The following is a 26,402-nucleotide window of genomic DNA, read 5'->3' on the forward strand; positions in this document are numbered from 1 at the left end:
ACGCGGCCTGCGTGTACCCCGCCTGCCTCCATCACCCAGATTTCGCCCAAGTCCTGGAAGACCATGGCGAGCTTTCAGTGGGTGTCCTGAGACAGTTGACACACCCCTTCTAGAACGAACCAAACAAGACTCGGGAAGAATCAAAGAAGTGACGAGCGTTTTCCATGAGGCCTGTCGGAGGATATTTGCAAATGAGGACGAATCATTGACGCATTAGACGTATGTTCGCCTCGTTTTGTCTCATCGACTTCACCACGGCGGGGATATAAAAGCATCAAAATAGCTCTATGAACGATACTGACTTTTGATGACAACTGGCGCGGATCGCTCGCACTTGTTTATAGTTCTTTAATGTCAAAAATGATCGAAACGCTCGTTTTCCTCCATCAAATTTACCTGCCTAAGCCCTAGGCTTAAGGATAACTCTCCAGTGCTCAGGAAAGAATTGCATCGCGATGTGCTGCCTCATCAGATCTCGAAAGGAGATTTGCGGCCAACATCCTCATCTCAGCCCAAGCAAAGCTTCAGAAAACGTGTTACTACCGACGTTTTGGTCAGAATTTTGGTTGGAGGTCCTTACTTGATGCTATGCACGAATTCTTGCCTTCATTGAAGGGGGTGGGGGTAATATGCATTCATACTATTCTTAGTCAGCCATATCATCATCCACATCAAGTCAGCATCACTTACTTCATAGTAGGCGCCATCTCCCTCTTCGCCTTAGATAGCAAGTCAAACTTGATGTCCTAGCCTATTAATCTGAAGAAAATCTTGACGTAGACGGTCAGGTTGCTTGTTGAGTCCATCAAAGATGGAGCCCGGGACGAAGTCTAAACTTTCTCATCTACGCCTTCTGCAAAAGAGCTGTTCGGGTTGGTCTATCCAAGCCCTTTGCCAAATGAGGATTATTCTATGTTATGGCATTGCGTGTTCATTGAGGATACAAAACGATATTCAGGGTAACTCGCGTATCAAGTGCAACATTGTGGAAGTCATCTATCAAGCTTGCCTCGATTCCATTCTCGCAAGCGGAAATAGGATCGAGTGGTATCTGATTCTGGTACTTGTTGAGCAAGTTTTGCACGGTGCCCTTGAAAAATGCCTCCATATCGTCGACGTAAGCAATGGTGAAAGCAGGAGACATGAATATCTTTAGACGTTTGTGCCGCTCATTTCGACTTCGTGAAGCAAAATAAAATGTTCGCTCATTTAAAACCTCTTAAGTTAGCCCGACACCGAGAAAGAGGGAGTGAACGTACATCTCACCAAACAAACCCTGGCTGATAAATTCAGCATACATAGCCACCTTGGGCAAGTCGGTTGGACCAAAATCTTCTTCATCGCCTCCTTATCGGCTCCCCAGACCTGGCGGAGTCCCGGCCGGAAATGGGGCCATGTTCCCTTTTGCTATTATCTACCAGTTTCCAGATTATGCCGGTTATAAAAAGTCACTGCAGATGCATCGTTGTCCAAGGAGGGTGCGATGGCTCCAGGAACTTTTCGAAGGGGTGATCTGAGGGCTGTTATTTTTGTGCTGGACTTATTTGGCGATGAGTAACAAGACCACGGCACATGCCACAACGAATTGAAAATTGGCGGCTGAAAACAGAGGAGCGCGCTCCTGAACCCCGTCTATTGAGTATTCTCTGAAATAAAGATAATAAGATGGAATGAGAGAGTGTGGTGATATTCTAGTGCAGAATGGTATTTGTATCTCTCAATAAAAGATACAAGTGAGATAAGAAAGAAGCTGCAGAACAGCTGTGTTGTTTCGATAGTGCGTTGTGAGGTATGCTAACAAGTGAGGAGTCACGAGGGTTATACAGTTATGATCAGCAATCTAAGCATCCTGTTGGACCAAATTGACCGTCAAAAGACGAGGGATCCACTCGCTGTAGAATGAGGTATTTTTGGTAGTTATAAGGTCTGACACATCCCGTAGGTCACAGCCAGGTGAATATTGTATGCAGATATGACCACAGGCCACTCGTTGGGCCGTGATCATAAATTACTATACTCAATCGCTCAGACTTCCCTCTCGGTGAGCTTTGAGCTTGCACGCAGACGTAAGCGCACGTGTTTGAGAAATTACTTTTCGATCGTGATTTGCGCTGGTGGAGGCCCACATATTGTATGATACAATGCCTGTATTTTAGGTTCTTCACTGGCCTGGTCTCAAGATTAGTTGAGTCATGTCGTGGCGATCGTCGTTCGTGTTGTTCAGGCCGGAGCACTGGGGCTCAGGCTTAAGTAGGTGGGGCGGGCTTTTGAACGTTGGACATATTTATGGACTGCATGGACTGCTGAGTCGAAATCTCTGTGTCTATACGAAGTATTCCCAGATAGGGTTTATGAATAGAATTCAAATCAGATTGGTATGCATCTGATGGCTCCAGAATAATGTTTTAGGGAGTTCTCATCTGGTGTATTTTTCTCGCTTAGGCATAGCCATGGTCTACCCTATAAAGGGCCTCCACTCCCCATGGACCCCGTTATTCAATCCCTTCACCGCCTATATTGTGACTGGATTATACCCACAATATATAAACTAGAAACTGGCTTCTGTTGCTAATCCTATGATACGCTGAGGGCACGCATTATAAGCAAGTCGTTTCGTGCCAACGCTTGCGACTCTAATTGTGGCCACTTTCCAAGTGAATAGATACGACGATACAAGAAAGGAGAAGGAAGGTGCTGAGTTGTCATTTTTTTCCATTGTTTTAATTACCTTGCAAGGCCCTTGTCGGGGGGAGAGAAGCAGAGCAAGAGAGGGGTAGCAGATAATTTCACAAGCCAATAACGAAGACGTTCACACATTCTGCTCGCCGAAGCCATGGTGTTGTCAAATGTTGCAAGCATTAGTAGAGCCAAAAGAATATACGGATTGTGACATGATTACACTCTTTTTGTGTCTACCTTGGGTACGTGAAATAAATTTGTACTTTGCCAGGTAGAAGCCGGAGTTCTGAGAATAAACAGAGATGTGATTCTTGTCAAGTGGACCGGTAGACGACTCACGATGCTCTCCCAGATAAGGACATCCAATGTGGATTGCCCGTATGGACGTCCATGTGGCAGGTTAAAGCAGGATTCTACTCAAACACAAAACAGCGTGGCAGGTCTTTGAAACCCAGCGAGAAGAGCGAATACCACTCGTTGGGTTGGAATCCGCCGTAAAGTAGCTATAAAAAAGACCTGAACTGTGTCATATTATCGTTCATCCCATCAGGCAGACTGGGTGGGAAGAAACCCGCTGAAGAATGGGAGCTCAAATAGCAGCTTGCCATATGGGGTTCTTTTATTTGGTCCATACTCTTCTCTTCTTAGTCCTGGAGACGTCCTGCTGTTTACTACTGACCTTTAAACAGACCAAACAACCATCATCTGATTAGTCTCACGTGCGAACTTAATAGACGGGTTGTACCCATGCCTCTGGAACCGCGCCAAGTACCCAAGGGGGGGGAAGCAACCCAAACCATAACCCATTCTCGAACGGTTCTTCTTGTAATCATGTGCATCCGACGAAATGTAAATAAAAAAAGGCGATGAGTGCACTTCGACGAGAGTTCCACAATGTTAATCTTGCTCAAGATGAAGCCGTCTTCAAGGTGTCATTTTAGTCATACAGCAGCATTGAATCTCATGACTTCAACACCTCACATTCTGCATACACCTTGTAAACCACGAGTATTGTAAAACCTCTTCCCAAATTACCACCAGGGAGACGTCAGACCCCTGTGGCTTGGTAGAGTTTCATTTCAAGATCTGCCCATAATGAATCACGAATCATTTTGCGACGCCAATATATGTTTTACCAACCGAGTCATACTTTGAAGTATATGGATGGCATCATATTCAGGACAACAGGTGAGCAGAACCGATGTAGACGTACAAGCTAAAAGCTGACGCGACACGTAGACACTACATCACACCCCAATTACAATTTGACGAGCTGAAAGCCGTACAAATTTACTGGCAGAATGTTTAAAATGAAGTGGCGTCTTTGCAGGAGATCAAACCGCAAACTTCTTTTACGTCGGTAGTCTATACGGAAGCTTCCTACTCAGGAGTGAGCTAGCGTGGTCCGGATTTATCTTTCGTGGTCTCGCACGTTCGCCCAGATAAGGCACCGTCTTTTTCAACTAATGATTCAGTGAAGCACTCATTGATTTGTACAATTAACAATTCGATGTTCCCTAATTTGTTCCATGTTCTACTTAAAACCAGACCTATGCGCAAACAGCTGTCTCATGTTTAGATCCGGGTTATGTTTCCTCAGCAACGCGAGTGTCTCCTCGAATATATTCTGCTGCGCCTTCTTGCCTTCCGCGGGAAGCACAAGCGGCGAAAGACTTGACGTGTCAGCCTTTATCCTGCCTCACGTTGATCAGGATGAAAGATTCGACGCGTTCCCTGACCTCTTCACAGTCTGTTAGCTGATGTATGAACCGGTTCCCGTGTCAATGTTCTGGACTATTGCATCAGTGAGGCAATGGCCACCCTGGGTGGCCGTCCACGCGAAAAGCTTGTTCGTCTTTATGCTGCTGCTGGCATCTGAGCGATACAGCTCGCTTGCGCATAGTCCCAGGTTCACAACGTTGATATGACTTCATCGCTCCCACTAGTCTTGGTGCGTGCTCAGCTCCCGTAGCCACAGCAGGTTAAGCAGCTTGCGTCTGTCGTACCGCTCTATTTGTGTCCCAAACGAGTCGGACCCGTCCGTGCGTGACTGTATGCTGGGTCTCTTGCGCTCGTCGAACTTTATCCTAAAGTGAATTCCAGAAGCTTAGCAGCTAACTTGGAATAGATTGGTCTACGGACATTACCTGTTGTGCGATTCTGAAGGTCGCCATATATGAATTGGACTCTGCCAAGAAAACCCTGGACCCTCTTCGCTCGCAGACCAAGAAATTGCTTTAGCATTTAACTACTATAAACAACTGAAAATAGAGAAAGTACGATCCCAGCTTAAATTGTGTGAGTATAAGGAGCTGAAGCACCGCATTTTCAGCGTCGCCTCTAAAATATCCTCCAACAGGGCAAGAAAAGGAAAGAAGCTGAGGGGTTTGGTAGCACTAACGTTGTACTGACGAGGTTTCCATCAGCTGTTCCAACTCGTATTTGGGCAGTGGGAGACCTCGACACTCTTCACAAGCACTACTGGAAGCATACTATTGAGAACTGCGAGGTTTGAACGGTAGGGTTAGTTAGAGATGAGGACTGCCAATATCAACTTCTACCTATAATCAGTTAGATATCGTCCTGCTGCTATTCTATTTCTGTAGCCTTTGGGTGATTAGATCTATATACGCTCTAATTCTTTGCAAAACCCTACTTATGCGACAAGATACACATTTAATCGCGGCTAGACAGTACAACACCTTCGTCGAGAACGATATATCCTCTGAGCTTAGTGGCCTCCACTGCTGGTGCGGTCCCCAGGAAACTTATGCAAATCGTTGAGATTTGTGGTCCACGGGTTTTGACCTGAATGAACTTACCTAGATCAGGGGCTCGCAGATAAATTGCATGATGTAAATAGAGAGATGGTACATAGTAATGATCTCCATACTATTAGTTTTGTCCAAGTGTGTGAGGACCTCCTTCACCTACTTCGCGCAGAACTTCCATTCGTGGTCATATCGAGCCTTTTGGATCATAACAGAAACCATAGCAGTGGCCTGGTTATTGAAATCTGTGATCTTTGAGTGAGTTTCAAGTATTATTCCCGCCAGTTTTTGTGTATGTGAGTAAAAAGATGCGAGTTGATGGGCAGGGGAATACCTGCTACCTACTATTACCAAAAAGCCAATAGTTTATTTTTCTTAGAGGACGATTGCTGCTTTTATCAGTCTGAACAATGTGGTTGTTAAGTATTGAGTCGTTGTTCTATTTTGGTATATTGGCGGGATTGCATCACCCCGATGGCAAAACACAATTCGCATTGTTGAACACAAACCTCTAGTACCATTTTTGTGCTGCAAGCAATGAATTTGTTCAGCTAACTCGTCATTGAAGGTCCGGAGCGACTCGACGCATGACTATGAAATACAAATTCTCGCTAGTACCCTTTCGGTCTGATCCGGATACATACCATTGTTGTCCTACCATCTAGATTTTACTAGTCTGAGCAGACGTTGATCCCTTTCGATTTTCCAAGTTAGGAAATCAGCGTCTATTTCCATATGTAGATTGCAAGCATACTTATGGAGAGTCATGCGACTATTCGGGTTGTCGGCCACAGCTACATGTTGACTAGTTAATGTGGAATTGAACGCCACGGTTATGCCCTAGGCCGAAAGCTATGTAGTTCCTGGTGTAAACAGAGGGTCTGACCCTTCCGTCTACATAGAGAGCAAGAGAACCTTAAAAGTTCTATCAACACTAACCTATGCAGCACAACGCGTAGAGCAAGCATAGCGATTAATACAACATCCAGCCAGAGTCATCGACAGAGGGCTGATCCCTCACAACATATGGAATGCAATACTGTCCGCGACAGTTAGCTCGTCCAAGATGACTTAATCACCGACCCCACCTGCCTGTTGATGTGGTAGTAACCGCCTAAGACTTGAAATGGGTGATGAGTCAGCTGTGTAGGTGCTCCGATATAACATTGGTAGTTTCAAACTAGACAGTACCAAGTCATAAGTCAACATGGTACGCCAAGGCGACGAGCCCGCACCATGTCAGTGCCAAGAAACGAAACGGCCAGTACACAGATGATGTAAAGGTGCACAATATGGGAAAGGTGATTTCGCTAATGACTGTAGTAGTGCTGGTATGCATCTTTAAGGTTGAGACTCAATTGAGCACTTAGAACAGCATCGCGCACGGTGAAAGTGACGGAAATAGCTTACACGGTCTATTGTGGTATGTTTCGAAACTATATTTGGTCTGAAGTTGGAGGCGTTTTGCAATTCACTGTAAACACAGGACAAAATTGCTCAGTCGTATTCCCATACATACCACCTGAACATACTATTCGGCCAGGAACGCCTGTTGCTTCTCAACTCCCTCTGCTTATTCAGTTATACTCTCGTTTCCCCTGGTATCCCTAATCCGAAACCCCTCCGGCACCTCCATCCCCATTAAAATCTTCATAACCACCATCGCCGCTGTCCGACTCTTCAACTTTGGCATTCCCTCAATCTCTCCTCTAACCAATCTCCCCCGATGCGCCGACAACTCTGGCGTCAGCCGGGGCGTAACCTCATCTTTCTTCCCCTTAACTAGACAAGCACACCTCCCCCCGTGGTTAATACGGAACTCGGCGGTTTTGTCCAGCTTCACGAAGAATAATCCCCGACATCCTGACTCCAAGTCCGGAAGTATGAACTGCGGGCTGTTGTTGGGGACTTGGCCGTCTTCGAGGATAACGACACCTACTTCGAGGAGCTGTTGGAGTTTGGGGTCGAGAAATGCCGCTTTGGGAGTAAAAGGGGAAGAGTGGAAGGCGGTCGAAACACGACGGGATGCTGGGCTTTGGGGCTGCGGTCGGATCTGCATTTAGGAAGATTAGGATTATTGCTGGGACTTACCTGAGATTTGGAGAGTTGGATGCGATGGTGTGGCATGTGATGATTGGGTTCTAGTTCTGATATATAGACGCTTGGGAATGTTTGTGGCTGATGAGGGAGAACTGCCGATGTACCAAAACGAAAGTTGGTGATCGCGAACAAGCCTACATGTAACGCTCGTGGCAAATCTAAGCTCTTTATGATAAAGCTTGGACAGAGAGGTCTTTTACAACACTAGATTAAGGGCATTGTTACTTGACAACAATGGGTTTAGTCATGTCAATGCGTTGTGCGCCAAAAACGGACATCTTTGTGGTTAGTACGAAGACAAAAGGAACAGAACAATTAACACCGGGCCTGAGTACAGTACTTAACTTGGCTATCTCCAGGGAAGATTATTATCAACTAACAGCAGTGTTATAATGACTGGACTGAGTGGCCAAGCAGTGCCACAACTGCGCATTGCTATATCTCTCCCCCAAGCTATGAATGGTCATATATCGGCAGATTATATGTATCCGGCGACTGTTTGATTTGGCTACATAGACTGCATAAAGCAGCTGTATTCAAATTTTGGTATTGATCCGTGTGGGTTGTTTCTGTGGTTCTGATTCAAAAATACTTGTAGCAGACACGGATATTACTGTCATTATTAAACCACATAACCCAAGCAATAGAGACGTGCTCGGTTCTGAAGACCCGCGTGAAGATTTTAAACCATTACTTCTCTGCCCTAGTTGCCTTGTCAATGTTATTCGAGTTCCCTTGATGATCCTCACTTGTCACGACGGCATTGCGCTACTTCTTAGCCCGTCTCCTGTCCTCCTTCTCCTTCCGCCACCTCACTCCGTTATGCATAATAATCCACAATACTGGCATACCAGAAAGATAGAGCACGCCGAAGATGATAAATGACCATCCGCTTCCAATGCCCTTGATCATGGGCGCGATGACCGCACTGGCCGCGGCGCCGACGAGACAGCGGGCGAGGTTATTGCTCGCAATGGCAGCCCCCGCATGTCCCGGGTTAAGATCAACGATGAGCGTAGTTGCCATGTTGCTGAGTCCTATCATTCCAAAACCTAGTAGAAACAACAGCACGCATAGCACTGCCACATGGGCATGGTACTGGATCGCCCAACCCCAGGGAAGGATAATTAGAATAGAGAAAGCCAGGAACATAATACCGAATTCCAATCTAGCCTTCTCGATGGGAAAGCCTGTCATGTTTTGCTGCTTGCTTCGATCAAAGGGGACGCCCAGTTTCTTGCAGTGCCGGCGGTAGTTCCAACTCATAAGCTTCCCCACAACTACGGCGGCAACCACGGCCCCGCCACTTAGAGGCAAATACATCAATCCAATTGTGAGTTCATCGTAGCCGTATCCGTCGGCAAGCTGTGCGGGCATGGCAGTCGCTATTGCGTAGAAACCCGCAAATATGATGCTGCCATAGCCCAGAAGCAGGAACATTTCGAGCTCGAAAAGAATTTGAAGACTGCGAAGGGGGTTGGGCGGGCGAAGGCGAAGGCGATGCTTCGTGGACACCTGAGAAGTTGCAGGATGGAGAGCCAAATCGGTAGGGTTCTTCCTGGCGCGTCTCACTCGCAGGCCATCTTTTGTAAGCTGCCAAAAGGAGCGGTAAAACGGATGTGGTCGAATAGACCCATTGCCCACAATATTTCGGCAGGTTTCCGGCATGAAGAAGGCGTAGAGAATACATACGACACCCGCCAAAATGGTGAGTAGCCAGAATATCCAACGCCATCCTAGAAACTGTGAGATCAGGCCGCCGACGACTGGACCCAGGGCGGGGGCAAGGATAATAGGCACTGCGGTGAAACCGACATAATTTCCACGTTCAGCTGACGTGATAGTATCCCCAACCACGGCTTGACAGAGGGCAACTGTTGTGCTGGAACCAGCAGATTGCACCATTCGCAGGATTAATAGGGCAACGTAGTTTGGTGCTAATGCGCAGCCGATGTTGGCTGCGATGTAAATAATAAAGCATATCAGATAGGCCGGCCGTCGTCCAGTGCTGTCGGCGAAGGATCCAATAAACATAGGTGTAATACCTTGGAATATCTGACAACAATCAGAACTGCTTCCGCTAGTCTTGGAAACTGGGGTTTACCATGTAAGTTGTGACTGTCAAGTTGATCTGTGTTATGGACACATTAAAGTCAGTGGCCAGTAGATTCAGGGCCGGAAAGTAAATCTGGGCCGTCAACGGCGAGAAGAATGCGCCAGCAGCGGCGCCCATTACTATGCCGCGTTTCTCCCATTTTGTGAAGACTGTGTAGTTCGGTTGGTCATCCACTACGGCCGGCGCCTCCAAGTTGGCCGAAGAATCAGCAACGGGTGGCCTGTCGTATCCGATCTCATCGCTCTTGCGCTCTCGGGCGGATAAGTAGTTATGGTCATCGCGAGAGAAGTCCGACATGTTGGATGAAGTATTAGGTCAAGCCAACCTGCATGCAAACAGACAAGAAATAATTCAAGATCGAGCATTTTCATTCTTTATATTTTTCTCGGGTATGAGTTCATAGGCACGGCTTCAGGTCCATCATGCAAGTGAAAGAGGTCGGTACTTTGCTTTTGGTAGGTTTCCCAGCGTAGGTCGTGTATCCTTCATAGCGCATATCGGGGCCGAGAACGGCTGTGGCTATTGCCGAAGCGTGCAGCTGCCTTGTCGTCTTCATGCTGAGCCGAACAGGGCGACGCTGATACATGAGTCCCGGGAAAGAAAAAAAAAGGTGCTTACAACTAGTGAAAATGGGTCACATGAGTTCCAAATCATTTCAGAATGTACTACGCAGTACGCAGTAAGCATATGGCATTAGGAGCTAAACCCAAAATTATCCGTCAGTATCGGAACCAAAGATTGTCCGACACGCTCCATTGTTCTAAAGTCGCTGTAGGACAGGGGTGACCTTGATAGAAGGGTATCGACTTGAGCCAGATTGACAGCTGACAGCCCAAAAGGACAGCAGTATCTTGATTCAATTCTCCCTGTAGATACACGAACATTGAAATAACCTTCCCAGGATCCTAGTCCAGGGAATGTCCCCGTCAATTATTCCTTCTCCCACCGAGTCAAACCTCCAAACCATAGGGGACCGGCAAAATGAACACAGCATTCAACAGCGCTCTCAAGCAATCAAACGCCATCCGACGCGATCTCTCGCAAATCCCCTCGCCTCCCACGCCCGCCGCCCTCGGCTCGCTCTCCGCCTCCCTCACGGCGTTCTCGCGCACGATAGAGGACTACAACAACCTAGCCAAGCAAGAACTCGTCGAGGACAAGCAACAAAAAGCGTACGACCGGCTCAAAAACTTCCGCAACGAGCTCGCTGAGTACCGCGAAAGCTACGCCTCGCTCAAGACGCAGCGCGAAGATGCACAACACACGCAGAACCGCGCCGAACTTTTAGGTCGCCGCCCCTTTGCTACTAGCACCCCAGAGAACCCCTATGCCAACTACGGCGCCGGCGTCGACACAGGTGGCGACCCGGACGTCGTGCCCACGAATCGGTATGGCAGTGGGGGTATAGTAGGAGGGGGGCAGATGTCGATGGGTACGGGGGACTACACGAGGGAGAACCACGCGATGCGGGAGCAGAACTTCTTTGCGTCTACCAACAATGCGCTTGATGAGTATATTGCCCGCGGCCAGGCGGTGCTGGGCGACTTGGGAAGCCAGCGCGAGATGATGAAGCATACGCAGAAGAGGTTGTACAGCGTGGCGAATACGTTGGGTATCAGCGGTGATACAATACGTATGGTTGAGCGGAGGGCTAAGGAGGATAAGTGGATTTTCGGGGGTGGAGTGGTGGTATTCTTTTTGTTTTGTTGGGCGTGCATACACTACCTCAGGTAGCCAGTCTGGAGAAGGGCAACGAGGAAATGTTGCGTAAGGAGAGCAAAACAAACACCAAAAACCAAAAAGAAAACGGTGGGCGCACTGCATCTGATACGGACCACGGAAAGAAGTGCGACGGATATATCTCACGATCATAGCGAGGCGTTGGGGACTTGCTTGAATTTAACACCAATTTCTACTGGCCACTTGCACGCTTGCCGGAGCTTATTTTAGTATATCATCTCATGTCATCTCCCCAAAGGGGTATTGGACAAAGGAAGTTTCTCCTCAGCCTCCGCCTTCTCCTTTAGCGAGATCGTGAACAGTACATCCGCTGTCGTCTTCACCTCCACCACCTCTGTCTCGGGCAGAACATGATTACTCGTGCTAACCTGCCGACCCATCTCCGTCGGCCAATCCTCCACATCCCATTCCAGACCCTTGGTACTAATCACGCTCGGCTCCTTGACCGGGATGATACCGACGTATTGCCCAAAGACTTCCTCCGCCTCCCTCCTTCCGCCATCAGCATGCCCAATATCGCGCTCGCGGACGTGTATCCGATGACTCCCCGCCTTGAGCAAGAACGTCAAACTAGCCCCGCTGACGAGGAACAATCTGCCCTCTGCGTACGAAGGCGACGTCTGGAATGCGTACAGGTGGTGCAGTTGGCTCAGTCCCTGGTCCACGCGGCCGCCTAGCCCGCCCATAGCGACGATGTCGATGCTTCTGCCGACATGGGAGTTGCGGATGTGCTGCACGGCCTTGCCGAAGTCAGTCGAGTACTGGTCTGGGTCGTGAATGATTTGCAGCTCGGGACTAGCTTGGGTGAAGTACCGCCTTGCGGTGTCGGAGAGCGAGTCTAGGTCGCCTATGATTACGTCTAGATTGTCCTGGGTTATTGTCAGTGGGAGGAGCAGTGTTCGCAAGTACAGTGGGCTTACGAGGGCGTCGGTCCCTTGGACGTAGCGCTCGCCGGTGCTGTGCAGACGCCGATTTGAATCATAGAGGCGATTTGCGCCGCCGTCTGCAGCGACGCGGTAAGATGCTGTACATAGATTAGCAGTGTCACTCGGATAATCTGATCGGAGTCATACACACCATTCCACCACAGTCGCTTCAATGTATGCAGATCCTTGAGCGCCTGGTTGAGGATGATGAGGGCAAAGCCATGACCTGAGTGGCTCGGAGCCGGTGATGCCGATTTGGCTTGCAGGTTGAGTGCCGGATGCCACACGATTGGCGCATTAGATGACATTGTGATTATTGCGGGCAGATGAATTGGTTTCCCAACCTCCTTTATCTATGAACTCAGCTTGAGTCATACACGCACAACAGATGAGATGCGAACGTTACCGAAATCTCGTATTATGACGTCAGTGATGGCAATGTCTGCAGTACTGTAGAAAAATTTTCGATTGATATATTTCTATATATACAAAAAAGAACCTAGGCGGACAAGCAAATTTACTTCACGCCTAGTCGTGTACTCGTCAGAAGCAAACTCCAGTCTCTCAAGCTCAATTTGAGCCGATTCGGACGCCGGACGTGGAGCTTGATAGTGGGGGGCTTGCCCCTGAAATTCGGTCACAGGTAGGTTAGCCGTATTGGAGTGATGATTGCACAAGTTCTCAGCATTGCCACAGAACATGCAAGTTCACTTGGGTCAATGTTGGTATTTTAATTATTATTATTAAATACGCCGTAGGCTCGAAGCCCCCGGTACCTCTACCAGTACTCCCGTATGTCAAACCGTGCCCTAATGGCTGGACTAAATACATACGCTGCGTCGTCGGTTCGCCCTATTGGCGACTGCGTTGCGTTCACTACCATACTACGTTGGTTCTCAACCTACCAACAAAGTCCCCCCTGAGAAGATCGATGCTATCTGGGCCTTGAAGCTGTCCGACCCGTCCCTAGCAGCCACCTTACAATAGTCCCACTAACTACTGGTTCTCCTGTTGCCGTTGCGAGGTCTCTGCGAGAGTATAGTGGCCGTGGTGCGATAGCGGCCCGTAATCGTTCCCTCGGTCCTTCCAACAGCCCGCAAAAGAGGATTACGTGCTCTGCCGTCTCAGGGGCGTCGCCACAGCGGCATAGCGGCGAGTACACGCCAAAAGTCTCTGTCTTGAATAAGAAGGCTGCTAGTCCTATTTTTTCCGTCCTGATCTGGCACAGCGTAGACGCTTCCAGTCGGTTCATGCCGAAATACTTGCCCCCTTTCGGTATCTGCATCGAAGGGCCCTCCGGTTCCTCAGCGATGGCGCGTCGCTGGCGATCGTGATGCTCTGCTCCGGTGAGCCATCTCTTCCTCCAGTGGCCGAAGAGGGCAGCCGGGACCTCCTTTTCCTCACTCATCCACTCGGAGCCCCGGGCCTCCTTCTCCATAGTGTACCCTGCCGGTCGGAGTAGCTGCGACGCCTGCTTCCTCTTCGCCGGCCTATCCTGCCGGAGTATATGTGACGCTTTAGCGCTCGCGCTGCGAAGCAGATTTCTCTTCCCGCTAAGCCGTAACCGTTCTTCAAACTTAGCAGCCCGGGCACTAAGATAGAGGTCTAGTGGCGGGATTGCTGCTTCTGCTTCCAGGTGGCGAACCGGCGTCGCTTTGTGGGCGCCACAGACTACCCGGAGGCACTCGTTCTGTATCCCCATCAGGCTCTTAGCTGGCCCTGCCGGTTCCTCACTTATAGTATGCCACGCAGTCGCCCCGAAGGCGATCGCGCTACGGATAACCACCGTATATAACAGCCTCGCCCGTATAAGATCGCAGCCCCACGACATATTGACTAGCTTTGTCAGGGCTAGCTTTTGAGTTGCCATTTTTGTTTTAACACGCTCAACATGGGCGTGCCACGTCAGTTTGCGGTCGAACCAGACTCCTAGGAACCTCGCTGAGACTACCGGCGACACTGTGGCGTCCCCAAGGCAGTATAAAAATAATCTGGCTCAAAGCAGTCAAGGAATGTGAGGTATTTCTACCGACAAGAGGTCATACCTTGCCATGTCTGTATTCCTGTTAACTTTATACCTCGGCACCTAAGCGACTACATCCGTCTTCACCAGACTCCATAGTATTTGGGAGTAAATTTTGGTTGGAGTCACAAACAGTGACTGATGCTGAAGCGCTATGTGGCTTCTTAAAATGCAATATAAGAGATATAAGGCTTGCAAGATTGTGGACTTAGGTTCTGCGTTTGCATCATCGTCATTGCTGTAAATACGATCCGTGGACATTAGTACTGATCGTGATTGGTGCCGTTGCCGTATCTTCTTGATATCCTATCCGCTCCTCCGGTTTAAGACCCAGGGTATTTGGTACCCTTTAAACTGAATCTGACTGCTCAGCGCCAGCCCTCGGCCTGGTGCTCATCGACGCTCCCACTCGCACGAAAGATTCCTTGACTTTGGTAAACTCGCCGCCCGAAATCTGTACTCCAGCTTTCTATTCCGTTAGACTCGAGGATATGTCGACCTCTCCAAGATTCACATTCGCAGATCCTATCCCAGTCATAAGACCAGCATCGAGCCACTCTTTAAGCAACTCGATGTCGACGGCTACGCGGGAGTCTACACTGACAAGGGAGATGGGGTAGACACCATAATTCACACCAAGGTCATCCGCAAGATCGACGGAGTACTAGAGAGCTACGAAAGAATGGCGAGTAGTGAAGGCAATGTTAGTACCTATAGAGGAGAATTGTTGTGAAAGAATGGAGGCTAACTGGACTTAATTGAACAGCTGGAAAGACACCGAGTCTACATCTATCAGTCTACCTTGCCCAAATCAGGGACTTTACCAACTCGAGCCCGCGCCCGAGCCCCATCCTTTCGCTCATCCTGTTCGTACCGGGGGAGCCTACCATTCCCCTGTGGCAGTTGCCAATGTCAATACCAATACCACCCAGCCGACCAATGCACCTTCCAACATCAAAAGGTCCAAGGCCAAAACCGAGACCCGAGCACCTGTCTCGCAACAACAGGAAGTTATAGCGAAGTCAAACTCACCACAAATCCGACATTGCAGCCATCTCACAGGCAACAAGCAGTGCCGCGCGGAGGAGCTGGCGGATGGGATTGTCCTGACGAGAAGTAGGATTACTTCGAGTCATTGATTCTTGAGGCTATGCACGATATTCAGGTCTATCAGAGTGAAGAGTGGTATGGTGTTTTGGATGAGCTGGCGAATAATGTGAACAGGGTTGATAAGGGAGTGAGACGATTGCAGAGAGTTTCGTTAGGGATATGAGGTAGACGGGAGTTCAAAAATTTTGAAACGACTAGGACACTAGCTCATGAGGGTATGACCGGGCTGTGTAGGTATGAGGCGTTTAGGAGGAAGCGTACATAGTCCGATGCAAGACCACGGGGGTGGTGAGAATAATCGTGAAGGAATTAAGCAGAGATCTCAGCTACGATGTGTCTTGAAATTCCCGTTTCACTGATAAAAGTCTCTAGGCTCCAAGGTCAAACAGATTAGCAGAATTGTGCCCCAGTATCAGTCAGACGCTGACTCAGAGCAGTAAGCTTCAACTTACCCCAAGCTTGAGATCGAATTTCTGCCTTTTGAACTCGGCAGTGGCTTGTTGAGTTGGAAAATGGATCAATGACCATGACAACTTCAACGAAGCTTCGATCGGCCCGCCGTCGATACTTCGTAGTGTATTAGCGCTAGGGTGGCCCGAGCTCCCTGCAGATGCCGGGAAGTCGGAAGGCGCGTCACCAGCATCAGACTAAAATTTGCGATTTTGGCGACCCGACTAGGGCCCGGTCACATACAATTGCTGCTTACAAACCCTTTAGTGAAGCAATTCTGTGCATCACGACTGATGTACTTTTATACTTTCCTTCTGTCGTCGCTCTTTTAGTTGCGCAGAATCTCTCTTCGCCACACAATGTACCGATCAGCGTTGCGGTCAACGCCGCGGGCAGTCAATGCCCTGCGACAAACCACACTCACCACAGCCGGACGACGATTCGCCTCAACGAAACCCGCAGACAAGAAGAGGAGTTGGAAGGGCACGGGTCTGAGATGGGGTTTAGCTTTTGGCGCTCTGTACTGGTATACCACCAGCCCGGCCTTTGCGGACGAGATAGCACGTATGCGATATTATTCGTTTCCATCCTAACGACAGGATCTCGCAGCTAACAGCTTTCCCTCTTTGCCAGCACAACACATGGCCGCCCCGCCGGTGTTCTCCGACGATGATCTACCGACGGTAGAAGCTGTGATCGAGCAGAAGCGACGAGAAGCCGAGGCCCGTTTAGCAAAAGCAGTGGCGGCACGGGAGGAGGCAACTGCTGCTCCATCTCCCGCAGATTCTGAGGTACCACCCACACAAGATGGCGAGGTGGGCGCTGTAGGAAGCCCCGCGGACTTGGAAGCAGAGGCGGATCAGCAGGGTGCCTTCAACCCTGAGACGGGCGAGATTAACTGGGATTGCCCGTGTCTAGGAGGCATGGCACATGGACCTTGTGGCGAGGAGTTCAAGGCTGCGTTCAGCTGCTTTGTGTACTCCAAGGAGGAGCCAAAGGGAATTGACTGCATTGAGAAGTTCCAGTACGTAGTGATACCAATCACGGGTGGTATTTATTGAATAGGTATGCTAACAAGGGGCAGGCATATGCAAGACTGCTTCCGAGCACACCCCGACGTCTACGGGGAGGAGCTAGCTGATGACGAAGAGGCACCGGCTGAGGGGACGCTGGATGGTGTACTAGAGGCAGGCACCGCGACTGTGAAGACCTTGCCGTCAGAAGGAGAATCTGCACCTTTGGCAACGGACAAGGCTACAAAGGCAAAGACAGACAAGGTTGTGAAGGAGGCGAAAGAGGTGCTGCCAACGAGCTCTCCAGATCAGAAGACGGTGGTGCAATCGACAAGCAAATAAAGCACTAGAACCTGGGGGGAGAGCATTAGAGACATGTACAAAAAAACCTTAAACTGTCAATCTGGCAAGTGGTTTGGCCAGTATAAAGGGTTTGTATTGTATAATTACATGTATTTAACATCTGAGCGTACAATAGACAGCACACCATTCTCTACCAACTACTGGGGTTTTGCTGCAAGATCAACATTCTAGCCAGCCGACAGTTAGATGTGCGCAAAATGGCGTAATGATATACACAACGGTGCGGCGGTTTTGTCGCGTTCAGTCCTTCGCCCTCTTCCGATCCGAACGAAAATGACCTATAACAGATGCGTTGCGTTCTAGAGCACCTACTTAAGCAAGTTGCGCCATGCGCATAGCGAATTGGCCAATGACAGTGTCAAAATATCATCCAGCATCACGAACAGGACCGAATAGAATACCACATCCGGGGTGATGGTATTCGTGGGAGTTCCCAAGACGGGCCGAGTCAGGCACTCGGTTGTCAACCCCGCAGAATTATCCCAGTAGCCAACCGACACACAGCATGTGGAAATCTGGGGTTTGAATCTGGACATCTAATCCTTACCCAAGGCCATGCTTTAAAAAGCTCTTCACCGCTTACCTTAGGTTTATCAATCTCCATTTCACGATGCGAAAGGTGGCTATGGCTCTATTTGAGCATGACGACGTCACACGAAGATAATCGGGCTGATTCCAGCTCACCTGTGAGTGGTGCCGATGGGTTGCAAGTGGCCTACAGACCTCTGTCCAACAGCGGCAAGCCGGCAGCCCAGCGCATGAAGCGAACTCAGGTATCACGAGCATGTGCGCGGTGCAGGCGATTGCAGAAGGGATGCAGCGAGGTGCGACCGTGTCAACGGTGCGTCAAGACGGGTTTGGCGGAACAGTGTCTTGCTAGCGGAATCGCACCACCTCTACAGCCGCCTGCTCGAGAGCACCAACAACATTATGATGCCTACATGATTGGGACACCCGGATCCATCACTTCGCCTTCGTTATCCTCGCTGGATCTGCCAATCACACCGCAAGCTTTTACCAGCTTCGCGCGTGAGTCGTTCCAGCGGCAAATTGACCTTCTCCCCGCAGCTGTCATCGACCACTGCACCGAGCGCTTCTTTGCGCGTCTGCGTCCGACGATACCCATTTTGACACCAGAGTACGTAGCTACTCTACGACGCAGCGTCGCCGAAGCGTCTGAGGCCAGCAACGAAGCTTACTGCGTACTGCTCGGCATGTGCACCATGGTGCTTTTACAGGTCGAGCCGCCAGAGTCCCGACCCGTTGGATCGGGAGACCGCATTGTCGCCAAGACCAACGCCAAGTATGGCTGGATCCTGCTGGACGAGGCTCTGGCAGCACATCGTCATCTTTCGCGGCAGTCGAATCCGATTTTTGAGCATGTGCTGTTTAATTTTTTCTTGTATGCGTGTCATGCGGCGTTGTTTCATCACAGCCAGGCCTTCTTCTTCCTTAGGGAGACAACGACGCTATGTATGCTTCTCAAGATAGAGATGCTGCCTGACCTCACGCGTGTGTTGGCCGAGCGACTGTTCTGGGTTTTGGTTGCGTCGGAAAGGTCTCATGCTATACGCTACAAACGGCCTATCACGTTGCAGATCACGGCCTCTAGTCCAAGCTTTATGCCCTCCTCAACTTCCCCAGTAAACAGCGCACTTGAAACCTCCGAACTGGCAGGATTCTGGTGTCTAGCCGCTCTCTTCCAGCCCCTCGACACCTCCTTCATAGCCATCCTCAATGCCGAAACCCTCTCCTGCCCGCCCTCGTCCAGCGCCTTAGATGGTATTGAATCCAGCGTCAACGCCGCCCTCCACTACTCCCCCTCCCCTCCCTCAACCCTCCACCAAACCCAAAAAGCCAACCTCCGCGTCACTCAACTTTGGCTGCGCATCATCCTCTGGCAAGTCCGGTTGCGACTAGGCCAGCTCTTCGAAGCCCCACCCGGGTCGGCGGCTAGCTCGCATACGTATCATTATCCGCTGGTAGTGGCCAAAGACCTCGCGATGTCGACTCGGGATCTGGAGTTGGCGAGTATGAATGTGCATGGTGTGGGATTGACGGAGAAGTTGTTTGATATTGCTTGTGTGGTGATCAATGTGTTGGCGCGTGTGCCCGTCGGGATTATGAGGGCAGCTGCCGAGGAAGATGTGAGGTATTTGAGGGGGTTGATTAGGGAGTTGCCCGGGGGGAAGACGGTGTATGAACGTTTACTCGTCAAGCATTTGGTGGCGGTTTTGCCGGGTATGGTTAGGGGTTAAACGCTCACATGGTACGGAAACTGGTATGGTAATCCACGTAGGTTCGAAGCTGGAAACACAGCGTTGTAATAGCTACATATGGAATTAAAGGCTTTCATCAATTGGATGAGTATTACATGTGAATTTACGAAGCCAGAGGGCTGCAAGTATTTACTGACAATAGATGACATACTATCATCTGACGGGCAACGACTGGATATCCGCACAGGTTTTAAGGCCTGGTCTCCATTTTCCCGTGCTCTAGCTCCTTCTCAGTCGAAAACCTCTTGACTTCATCTACAGAGTTGGGAAAAGGATTAATCATCGTCTTGGCAAACTTACGTGCCGCAACTCGGTGTTCGAAGAGAAGATCCAATTCAGCGTATGTACGATCTGAAAAACGTCAGTCAACTGATGCTGCAACGAGCGAATTTGAAACATACCTTTCGGTTCCGGCAAACGAAAGAACACCCAAACCGTACTCAACAGCGCCGTGACGGCCCAGAAATACGCCGCCTTCGCCCCCCAATTCCACGCCTCCGAACTCAACTGGTAATTCGTCATGACGTTGACGAAAATATTGCTTGCGTTATAGGCCGCTCTAGCAAGAACAATCGTCTTGGCCTTCAACCTCGTGCTTGACAGCTCCGAAATCAACGAGTACGTCACCGGCCCGACGGCAAAATCGTACACGAATGTGAAGAAAATAAGCAGGCCTCCAATCGCCCAGATGGACGCCTTTGTTCCAGAGAAGCCGATGCTCCCCACGATGATGAGTAACAGGCACTGCGTGCAGATACCACCCAGATGAATCGTCCGCCGTCCCACGCGCGCCATGAGGAACCACGACCCAGCGGTGCCAACCATGCCAAGTGCGTACTGGCCCATAGATAGAGAAAACGAATTCGAAGCCTCCATACCCGACTGCGTCATGAAGTACGTGAAATACCCCATGATATTCTGCCCGCCAAGCGTCTGAACAAGCCAAATCCCGACCACGATCTCCGTCCTCCTCAAGTCCACGTCCCGGAAACAATCCCGGAACCTAACACCTTCTTTCATTTTCTTCTCCAGCTCATTCGTATGCTCGATCAACGCAATCGTCTCATCCGCATGAAAACTAGGATCTTTACCCTTGGACGTGAGACGGAGAAGCGATGCTTTCGCCGCGGCCCGGTTGCCCTGCCGGACGTGCCACCAGGGGCTTTCGGGGGCAAAGAGGACGCCTGCTAGGATGGGGAGGGGCCATACCCACTGCACGCCGAAGGGGATACGGTAGGCCCATTCATCGGTGCGGTTTATGGAACCTTTGTTCACGGCTGCAGCGAAGAATTGCCCAATCACCCAGCACATGTTGATGAAGGTGGTTAGGTAGGGGCGTAGGACTGTGGGGGCTACTTCAGAAGCGTAGGCGGGGCTTACTGATTGAAAGGCGCCCCAGGGGATTCCTTTTATTATATTTTTCTTCTGTCAGTCCCGTTCTGATCTTTCAGGGGGGGCAAACTTGATTGTTCGAGTGTTGGAATGTTTGACGGCGAAATGAGAGGGAAAGGTGTCATAACTGTGTGAGACTTACCACATAATACCTCTCCCGCAAGCAAAACCTCAATCCTGGGCGCAAAGAACAGCACAGCAATAAAACCAATCATGAGCACCAGACTCGCTATCGTAGTCAATTTATGCCCATACCGATCACTACACCACCCCGCGATAATCAAGCCCAAGATCTCCCCGGCTCTAGCCCCGTTGCTGAGTCCAGACTGCCAGGCGGCCGAGATGGCGTACTTCCCCGTCGACTCGTTGAAAGCACCGAATTTCTTGTTGAAGACTTGCGAGTTGTAGAGAGCGGAGAGAAGGGCTAGATCGTAGCCTTCCATGATGAGCGTTGAGGAGAGGAGGACGGACCATCCGATGGCTTTGGGGTACACGCGCAGGGCTTGTAGGAGGGTCATGGCGTGCTCGCAGTCCGAGGCGTGCTTGGCTTCGTTGATTATGGCGGGTGAGTCGGCGAGGGGTGGGATCTTGCCGGCTTCTTCGGCCGGCTGTGGTTGGATCCTTTCGTCGGCCATTGTGGCCACTGGCGGACGTTGATACCGGGTGCAATGGAAGTTCCTCAGGGTTGGGATTGCAGAATCGACCAGTGAACTGAATCCTAAAGAAGAGATGAACACGTTTCGATGTCCCCAAATTAAGTCGTCTGGCCAGATACAAGATGGGAGGGCTCATGTGGCAGATGCGATGCTATCCAAGCGCGTCTTCAAAAACAGTATATTCACAACGCTGCCGCATGCTGCACATCACAATACCCCAGTACGATACCCCAGAAAAAACGACGTTGCTCCGAATATGCACGAAACCCTGCACGTGGCCCGGGAGTTTTTCATCGTATGATTGTGGGGAAGACACGCTCTCGTTGTGAGGTATGCGGGGTTAGACCGGATTGAGACTGCTGGGGTTGCATGGGAGGATGAGGACGGGGAATGGATGAGCGGGGTTATCGAATAATCGTCAAGGTAGACGGAGTTCATAACTGATCATTGGTCTCTGTCTTGTCCTCCGACTTAAAGGATACTTCGCCAGTTTAAACGCCCAAATCATCGAAATAGAAAGCCCATCACGAGACGTCGGAGTTCTGCTCTCCAAATTGGAATCTAGGCGGAGTTTGTGTAGGAGAGTTACAGTCTAAATCTTATCCAACCCTTGGCTTTTGGGCAAAACTCCAACTTTTCTCATCTCAATTGCGCTCCCGTGACTGTGGCTTTAGTCCTCCTGCATCGTTTCGCTGTAAGCGTCCACCGGTGCAGATGGACCACTCCGCGATTATGCGGGTCAATCGCATATGCAAGCACAACCCGCCATGATGGAATGTTTGCGTTCCAAGGCACGCACTCCGCTCGTCGGTAAGAAGTCCTCGGTCTTTCCGGGCATTCCATTCCTTGGCTTGTTCGTTAATTCACACGACCCCCTCCCTGATCTTTTCTTCCAGAGGGCATTCGCGTAGGTCTCTACATTCCCAGAGTAGCTTCCAACTCGTGGAGAATCCAGGGCATCCGAGCTCAGGGAGTAGACGAAAATGCCTATTAACGGGACTATGTCGGCGACCAGCGCGGCAGCTAGCACGAATGGACGCCCACACAAGAACAACACCGCCTCGACCACAAATGGACTGCACTGCCATCACGACATCCAGAATGGCACTGGCCTAATCGGCAAAGAGCCCTGGTGGAAAGCGGCCGTGTTCTACCAAGTCTACCCGGCGTCCTTCAAGGACTCCAGCGCCGAGGGTTGGGGCGACATCCCCGGTCTCATCTCGGAGCTTGACTACCTGGCCGACCTGGGCGTCGATTGCGTGTGGCTGTCCCCCGTCTTCGAGAGCCCCCAGGCCGACATGGGCTACGATGTCTCGGACTACCAGGCCATCTACGCGCCGTACGGCACGGTGGTGGACGTGGACCGGCTGACGGCTGAGTGCCATGCTAGGGACATGAAGTTGATCCTGGATTTGGTGGTGAACCACACTTCGGTTGAACACGCGTGGTTTAAGGAATCGAGGAGCTCCAAGACGAGCCCAAAGCGGGATTGGTATATCTGGAGGCCTGCTCGGTATGACAGTCACGGCAGGCGTATTCCGCCAACGAATTGGCGGGGTTACTTTGCTGGCCCGACTTGGACGTGGGATGAGGACACGCAGGAGTACTACCTGCATCTCTACGCGCCAGATCAGCCTGACCTCAACTGGGAGAATGATGAGTGTCGCGAGGCCATCTACAATGACACGATGCGGTTCTGGCTCGATCGAGGTGTCGACGGGTTCAGGATCGACACCGTAAACAAGTACTCGAAGCGAACTGAGTACGTCGATGCCCCGGTCACGGATCCACAATCCGACAGTCAGCCCGCGCCAGAAATGTGGTGTAATGGCCCACGCATCCATGAGTTCATACGGGAGATGAACCAAAAGGTACTGGCGCCTTACAATGCTGTTAGCGTTGGCGAGCTGTCCAACATGGCCAGTCCACACGACGTGATACCGTACGTATCCGCCTCCGCCAAGGAGCTAGACATGGTTTTCGAGTTTAGCATGATCCGGCTTGGCACGGGAGGCGGATTCGGACCGAAGTACATATATCGACCGTACACGCTTTCGACGTTCAAGGAGACGGTAAAGAAATTTCAGACGTTCATCGAGGGCACGGACGCCTGGACTACGGTGTTCTGCGAGAACCATGATAACGGCCGCGCGGTAAGCCGGTTCGGGGACACGAGCACGCCCGAACTATGGAGGGCGAGCGCGAAGACGCTAGCGCTGTGGCAGATTACGCTGACGGGGACGCTATTCCTGTATCAGGGACAGGAGATCGGGATGGTGAACATGCCATCTGAGTGGGGGATTGAGGAGTACAAGGATGTCGAGAGTCGGAATTTTTACCAGGAGGCGGTGGATAGTGGGGATGAGCAGCGGGTAAGAGATACAATGCACGGGCTGCGTATTCTGGCGCGTGATCACTCCAGGATACCGTTTCAATGGGATGGGGGCAAGAAGAACGCGGGGTTTAGTGAGGGGGATAGGACATGGATGAGGGTTCATGATGGGTTTGGGGAGATTAACGCGATGAAGCAGAGGGGTGACCAGGGTAGTGTATTGGAGTTTTGGAAGAGGGCATTGAGGTTGAGGAAGAGGTTTAAAGATTTGTTTGTTCATGGGAGGTTTACGGCGTTGGAAGAGGGAGATGAGAAGAGATTTGTTTATTTGAAGGAGAGTACTACTGAGAGTGGTGGGAATAGAAGGGCTTTGGTGGTCATGAATTGGTCTAAGGAGGTTCAGAAGTGTGTTGATGTCAAGAAATCCCTGGGGTGTGAAGGGGCTGATGAGGTGAGGTTGCTGTTTAGCACTACGGATCGTGGGCCAAAGATGGTGGGCGGCGAGCATGAAGCGGCGTTGAGGCCTTGGGAGGGGCGGGTGTATGTTAATTTCGAAGCTGGTGATATTTAGGTATGAAAAGATTTGTCGTAGTGAGCTGTCCTTCTGCTTTCAGTGTCCACCACTTCGGTACTAGGAAAAACTGCTCCTATCTTATTATTATTAAATACGCCGTAGGCTCGAAGCCCCCGGTACCTCTGCTAGTACTCCCGTATGCCAAACCGTGCCCTAATGGCTGGACTAAATACATACGCTGCGTCGTCGGTTCGCCCTATTGGCGACTGCGTTGCGTTCACTACCATACTACGTTGGTTCTCAACCTACCAACAAAGTCCCCCCTGAGAAGATCGATGCTATCTGGGCCTTGAAGCTGTCCGACCCGTCCCTAGCAGCCACCTTACAATAGTCCCACTAACTACTGGTTCTCCTGTTGCCGTTGCGAGGTCTCTGCGAGAGTATAGTGGCCGTGGTGCGATAGCGGCCCGTAATCGTTCCCTCGGTCCTTCCAACAGCCCGCAAAAGAGGATTACGTGCTCTGCCGTCTCAGGGGCGTCGCCACAGCGGCATAGCGGCGAGTACACACCAAAAGCCCCTGTCTTGAATAAGAAGGCTGCTAGTCCTATTTTTTCCGTCCTGATCTGGCACAGCGTAGACGCTTCCAGTCGGTTCATGCCGAAATACTTGCCCCCTTTCGGTATCTGCATCGAAGGGCCCTCCGGTTCCTCAGCGATGGCGCGTCGCTGGCGATCGTGATGCTCTGCTCCGGTGAGCCATCTCTTCCTCCAGTGGCCGAGGAGGGCAGCCGGGACCTCCTTTTCCTCACTCATCCACTCGGAGCCCCGGGCCTCCTTCTCCATAGTGTACCCTGCCGGTCGGAGTAGCTGCGACGCCTGCTTCCTCTTCGCCGGCCTATCCTGCCGGAGTATATGTGACGCTTTAGCGCTCGCGCTGCAAAGCAGATTTCTCTTCCCGCTAAGCCGTAACCGTTCTTCAAACTTAGCAGCCCGGGCACTAAGATAAAAAAAAGACTTGCCCTTTTCTCGGATTGGCCCCTGGCCGGGAGTACCTTTGTTCTGTGGTGTTCAACTCCTGAAGTCCTCCCTAAGTCCCTACGTTTAGCCGTTGAATTTAATTCAAATCCATTCTCCTTTCTACAGGTTCCACTTTGGTGCCCCCGATGCCTTGCAACCTCTTTCTGTGAATCCTCCCAAATTCGAGCTTTTTCCTCCACAGGATCCCCCAAAAGACCGTCGACAACGTCGATCGCTGAGCCATCCTCTACTTTGTGAACAAAATGTCCGTCAAATTGTTAACTCAGTTCCCTAAACCTCGACCTACGATCTGACAAAAGGTCTGGCAACTTGTGCTGAAAAAATGGTAAGTATCTCTACAGGATATCCATCTCCTTTCAAGTCATTAACTTAGGGTAGCGTTAGGGAATTCCAGGAATAAAATACTACAGAGGCAACCATGGTTCAGCCGTTCTTTGAATTGTATGATGTAATTACTCATCTTCAGGGTCATAGGTCGTTCATCGAGTTCAAGCGATTCCAAATCCCCTACTTAACTGTGGGAGAGAATAGTTCTGTTACTGGTGAAGTATGCAGAGAGACACGCTCAGTCACGAAGAGAACCTACACCAGAGTCGAGATCTCCAAGTAAAACCCTCACAAGTACGTAACCAGATACCAAGGAGTTCCTACCTATCTTGGTTGGTTTAACTTCAGTCGCCGCGTTTTCTGTATTCACTATGCCTCGAATATGGACCTTTTCATCGATACTCACCGAGGGCTTTTAGAGAATATACGGCGTCGAGTATAGGCAAGTACCGACTGGTTTGATAACCTGAACATGCTTCGACTAGCCCAAATAATCTGCAGCTCTTTGTGTAAAGTATTGCCATCAAAGTCCCTGACTACAAAGACTCACGAATTTTCGCCAAGCCTGATATGT

At 50.4% G+C, this 26,402-nt stretch overlaps 8 protein-coding genes across 8 annotated transcripts; 4 read left to right on the top strand and 4 right to left on the bottom strand.

Annotated features, from left to right (window-relative positions):
• Positions 1-7,023: 7,023 nt before the first annotated feature.
• On the bottom strand, positions 7,024-7,509 carry BCR38DRAFT_412741 (uncharacterized protein; the record flags this gene model as incomplete). Its single annotated transcript, XM_040858736.1, has 1 exon — positions 7,024-7,509. The coding sequence occupies one exon, from the start codon at positions 7,507-7,509 to the stop codon at positions 7,024-7,026; it is 486 nt and encodes a 161-aa protein (XP_040712322.1).
• Positions 7,510-8,318: 809 nt separating this feature from the next.
• BCR38DRAFT_351409 (major facilitator superfamily transporter) lies at positions 8,319-9,963 on the bottom strand (the record flags this gene model as incomplete). Its single annotated transcript, XM_040856640.1, has 2 exons — positions 8,319-9,605; positions 9,655-9,963. The coding sequence occupies 2 exons, from the start codon at positions 9,961-9,963 to the stop codon at positions 8,319-8,321; spliced, it is 1,596 nt and encodes a 531-aa protein (XP_040712323.1).
• Positions 9,964-10,647: 684 nt separating this feature from the next.
• Positions 10,648-11,400, top strand: BCR38DRAFT_351148 (transporter BOS1; the record flags this gene model as incomplete). Its single annotated transcript, XM_040856624.1, has 1 exon — positions 10,648-11,400. The coding sequence occupies one exon, from the start codon at positions 10,648-10,650 to the stop codon at positions 11,398-11,400; it is 753 nt and encodes a 250-aa protein (XP_040712324.1).
• A 230-nt stretch (positions 11,401-11,630) lies between these two features.
• Positions 11,631-12,640, bottom strand: BCR38DRAFT_460399 (thiamine pyrophosphokinase; the record flags this gene model as incomplete). Its single annotated transcript, XM_040862408.1, has 3 exons — positions 11,631-12,275; positions 12,327-12,430; positions 12,484-12,640. The coding sequence occupies 3 exons, from the start codon at positions 12,638-12,640 to the stop codon at positions 11,631-11,633; spliced, it is 906 nt and encodes a 301-aa protein (XP_040712325.1).
• A 3,492-nt stretch (positions 12,641-16,132) lies between these two features.
• Positions 16,133-17,510, top strand: BCR38DRAFT_445400 (uncharacterized protein). The gene is made up of 3 exons (XM_040861011.1): positions 16,133-16,479; positions 16,549-16,939; positions 17,000-17,510. The coding sequence occupies exons 1-3, from the start codon at positions 16,275-16,277 to the stop codon at positions 17,268-17,270; spliced, it is 867 nt and encodes a 288-aa protein (XP_040712326.1). The 5' UTR covers positions 16,133-16,274; the 3' UTR covers positions 17,271-17,510.
• Positions 17,511-17,690: 180 nt separating this feature from the next.
• Positions 17,691-19,650, top strand: BCR38DRAFT_445402 (uncharacterized protein). The gene has a single exon (XM_040861012.1). The coding sequence runs from the start codon at positions 17,933-17,935 to the stop codon at positions 19,547-19,549; it is 1,617 nt and encodes a 538-aa protein (XP_040712327.1). The 5' UTR covers positions 17,691-17,932; the 3' UTR covers positions 19,550-19,650.
• On the bottom strand, positions 19,629-21,862 carry BCR38DRAFT_445404 (general substrate transporter). Its single transcript, XM_040861013.1, has 3 exons — positions 21,105-21,862; positions 19,972-20,976; positions 19,629-19,921 (listed from the first exon to the last, which is right to left on the bottom strand). The coding sequence occupies exons 1-3, from the start codon at positions 21,595-21,597 to the stop codon at positions 19,761-19,763; spliced, it is 1,659 nt and encodes a 552-aa protein (XP_040712328.1). The 5' UTR covers positions 21,598-21,862; the 3' UTR covers positions 19,629-19,760.
• Positions 21,863-22,388: 526 nt separating this feature from the next.
• Positions 22,389-24,521, top strand: BCR38DRAFT_460403 (glycoside hydrolase superfamily; the record flags this gene model as incomplete). The annotated part of the gene is made up of 2 exons (XM_040862409.1): positions 22,389-22,424; positions 22,719-24,521. The coding sequence occupies 2 exons, from the start codon at positions 22,389-22,391 to the stop codon at positions 24,519-24,521; spliced, it is 1,839 nt and encodes a 612-aa protein (XP_040712329.1).
• Positions 24,522-26,402: the final 1,881 nt, after the last annotated feature.

Source organism: Pseudomassariella vexata (genome assembly GCF_002105095.1).
Source record: "Pseudomassariella vexata strain CBS 129021 chromosome Unknown BCR38scaffold_13, whole genome shotgun sequence".
In the NCBI taxonomy this organism is placed as follows: Eukaryota; Fungi; Ascomycota; class Sordariomycetes; order Amphisphaeriales; family Pseudomassariaceae; genus Pseudomassariella; species Pseudomassariella vexata.

Coding starts and splice junctions, on each gene's coding strand:
- BCR38DRAFT_445400 (XM_040861011.1), top strand. CDS start 16,275: ATGTACCGATCAGCGTTGCGGTCAACGCCGCGGGCAGTCAATGCCCTG. Junction 16,480..16,548: donor CTTTGCGGACGAGATAGCAC/GTATGCGATATT, acceptor CCTCTTTGCCAG/CACAACACATGGCCGCCCCG. Junction 16,940..16,999: donor GACTGCATTGAGAAGTTCCA/GTACGTAGTGAT, acceptor AACAAGGGGCAG/GCATATGCAAGACTGCTTCC.
- BCR38DRAFT_445402 (XM_040861012.1), top strand. CDS start 17,933: ATGACGACGTCACACGAAGATAATCGGGCTGATTCCAGCTCACCTGTG.
- BCR38DRAFT_445404 (XM_040861013.1), bottom strand. CDS start 21,597: ATGGCCGACGAAAGGATCCAACCACAGCCGGCCGAAGAAGCCGGCAAG. Junction 20,977..21,104: donor TGCGGGAGAGGTATTATGTG/GTAAGTCTCACA, acceptor ATATAATAAAAG/GAATCCCCTGGGGCGCCTTT. Junction 19,922..19,971: donor TCGTTTGCCGGAACCGAAAG/GTATGTTTCAAA, acceptor GACGTTTTTCAG/ATCGTACATACGCTGAATTG.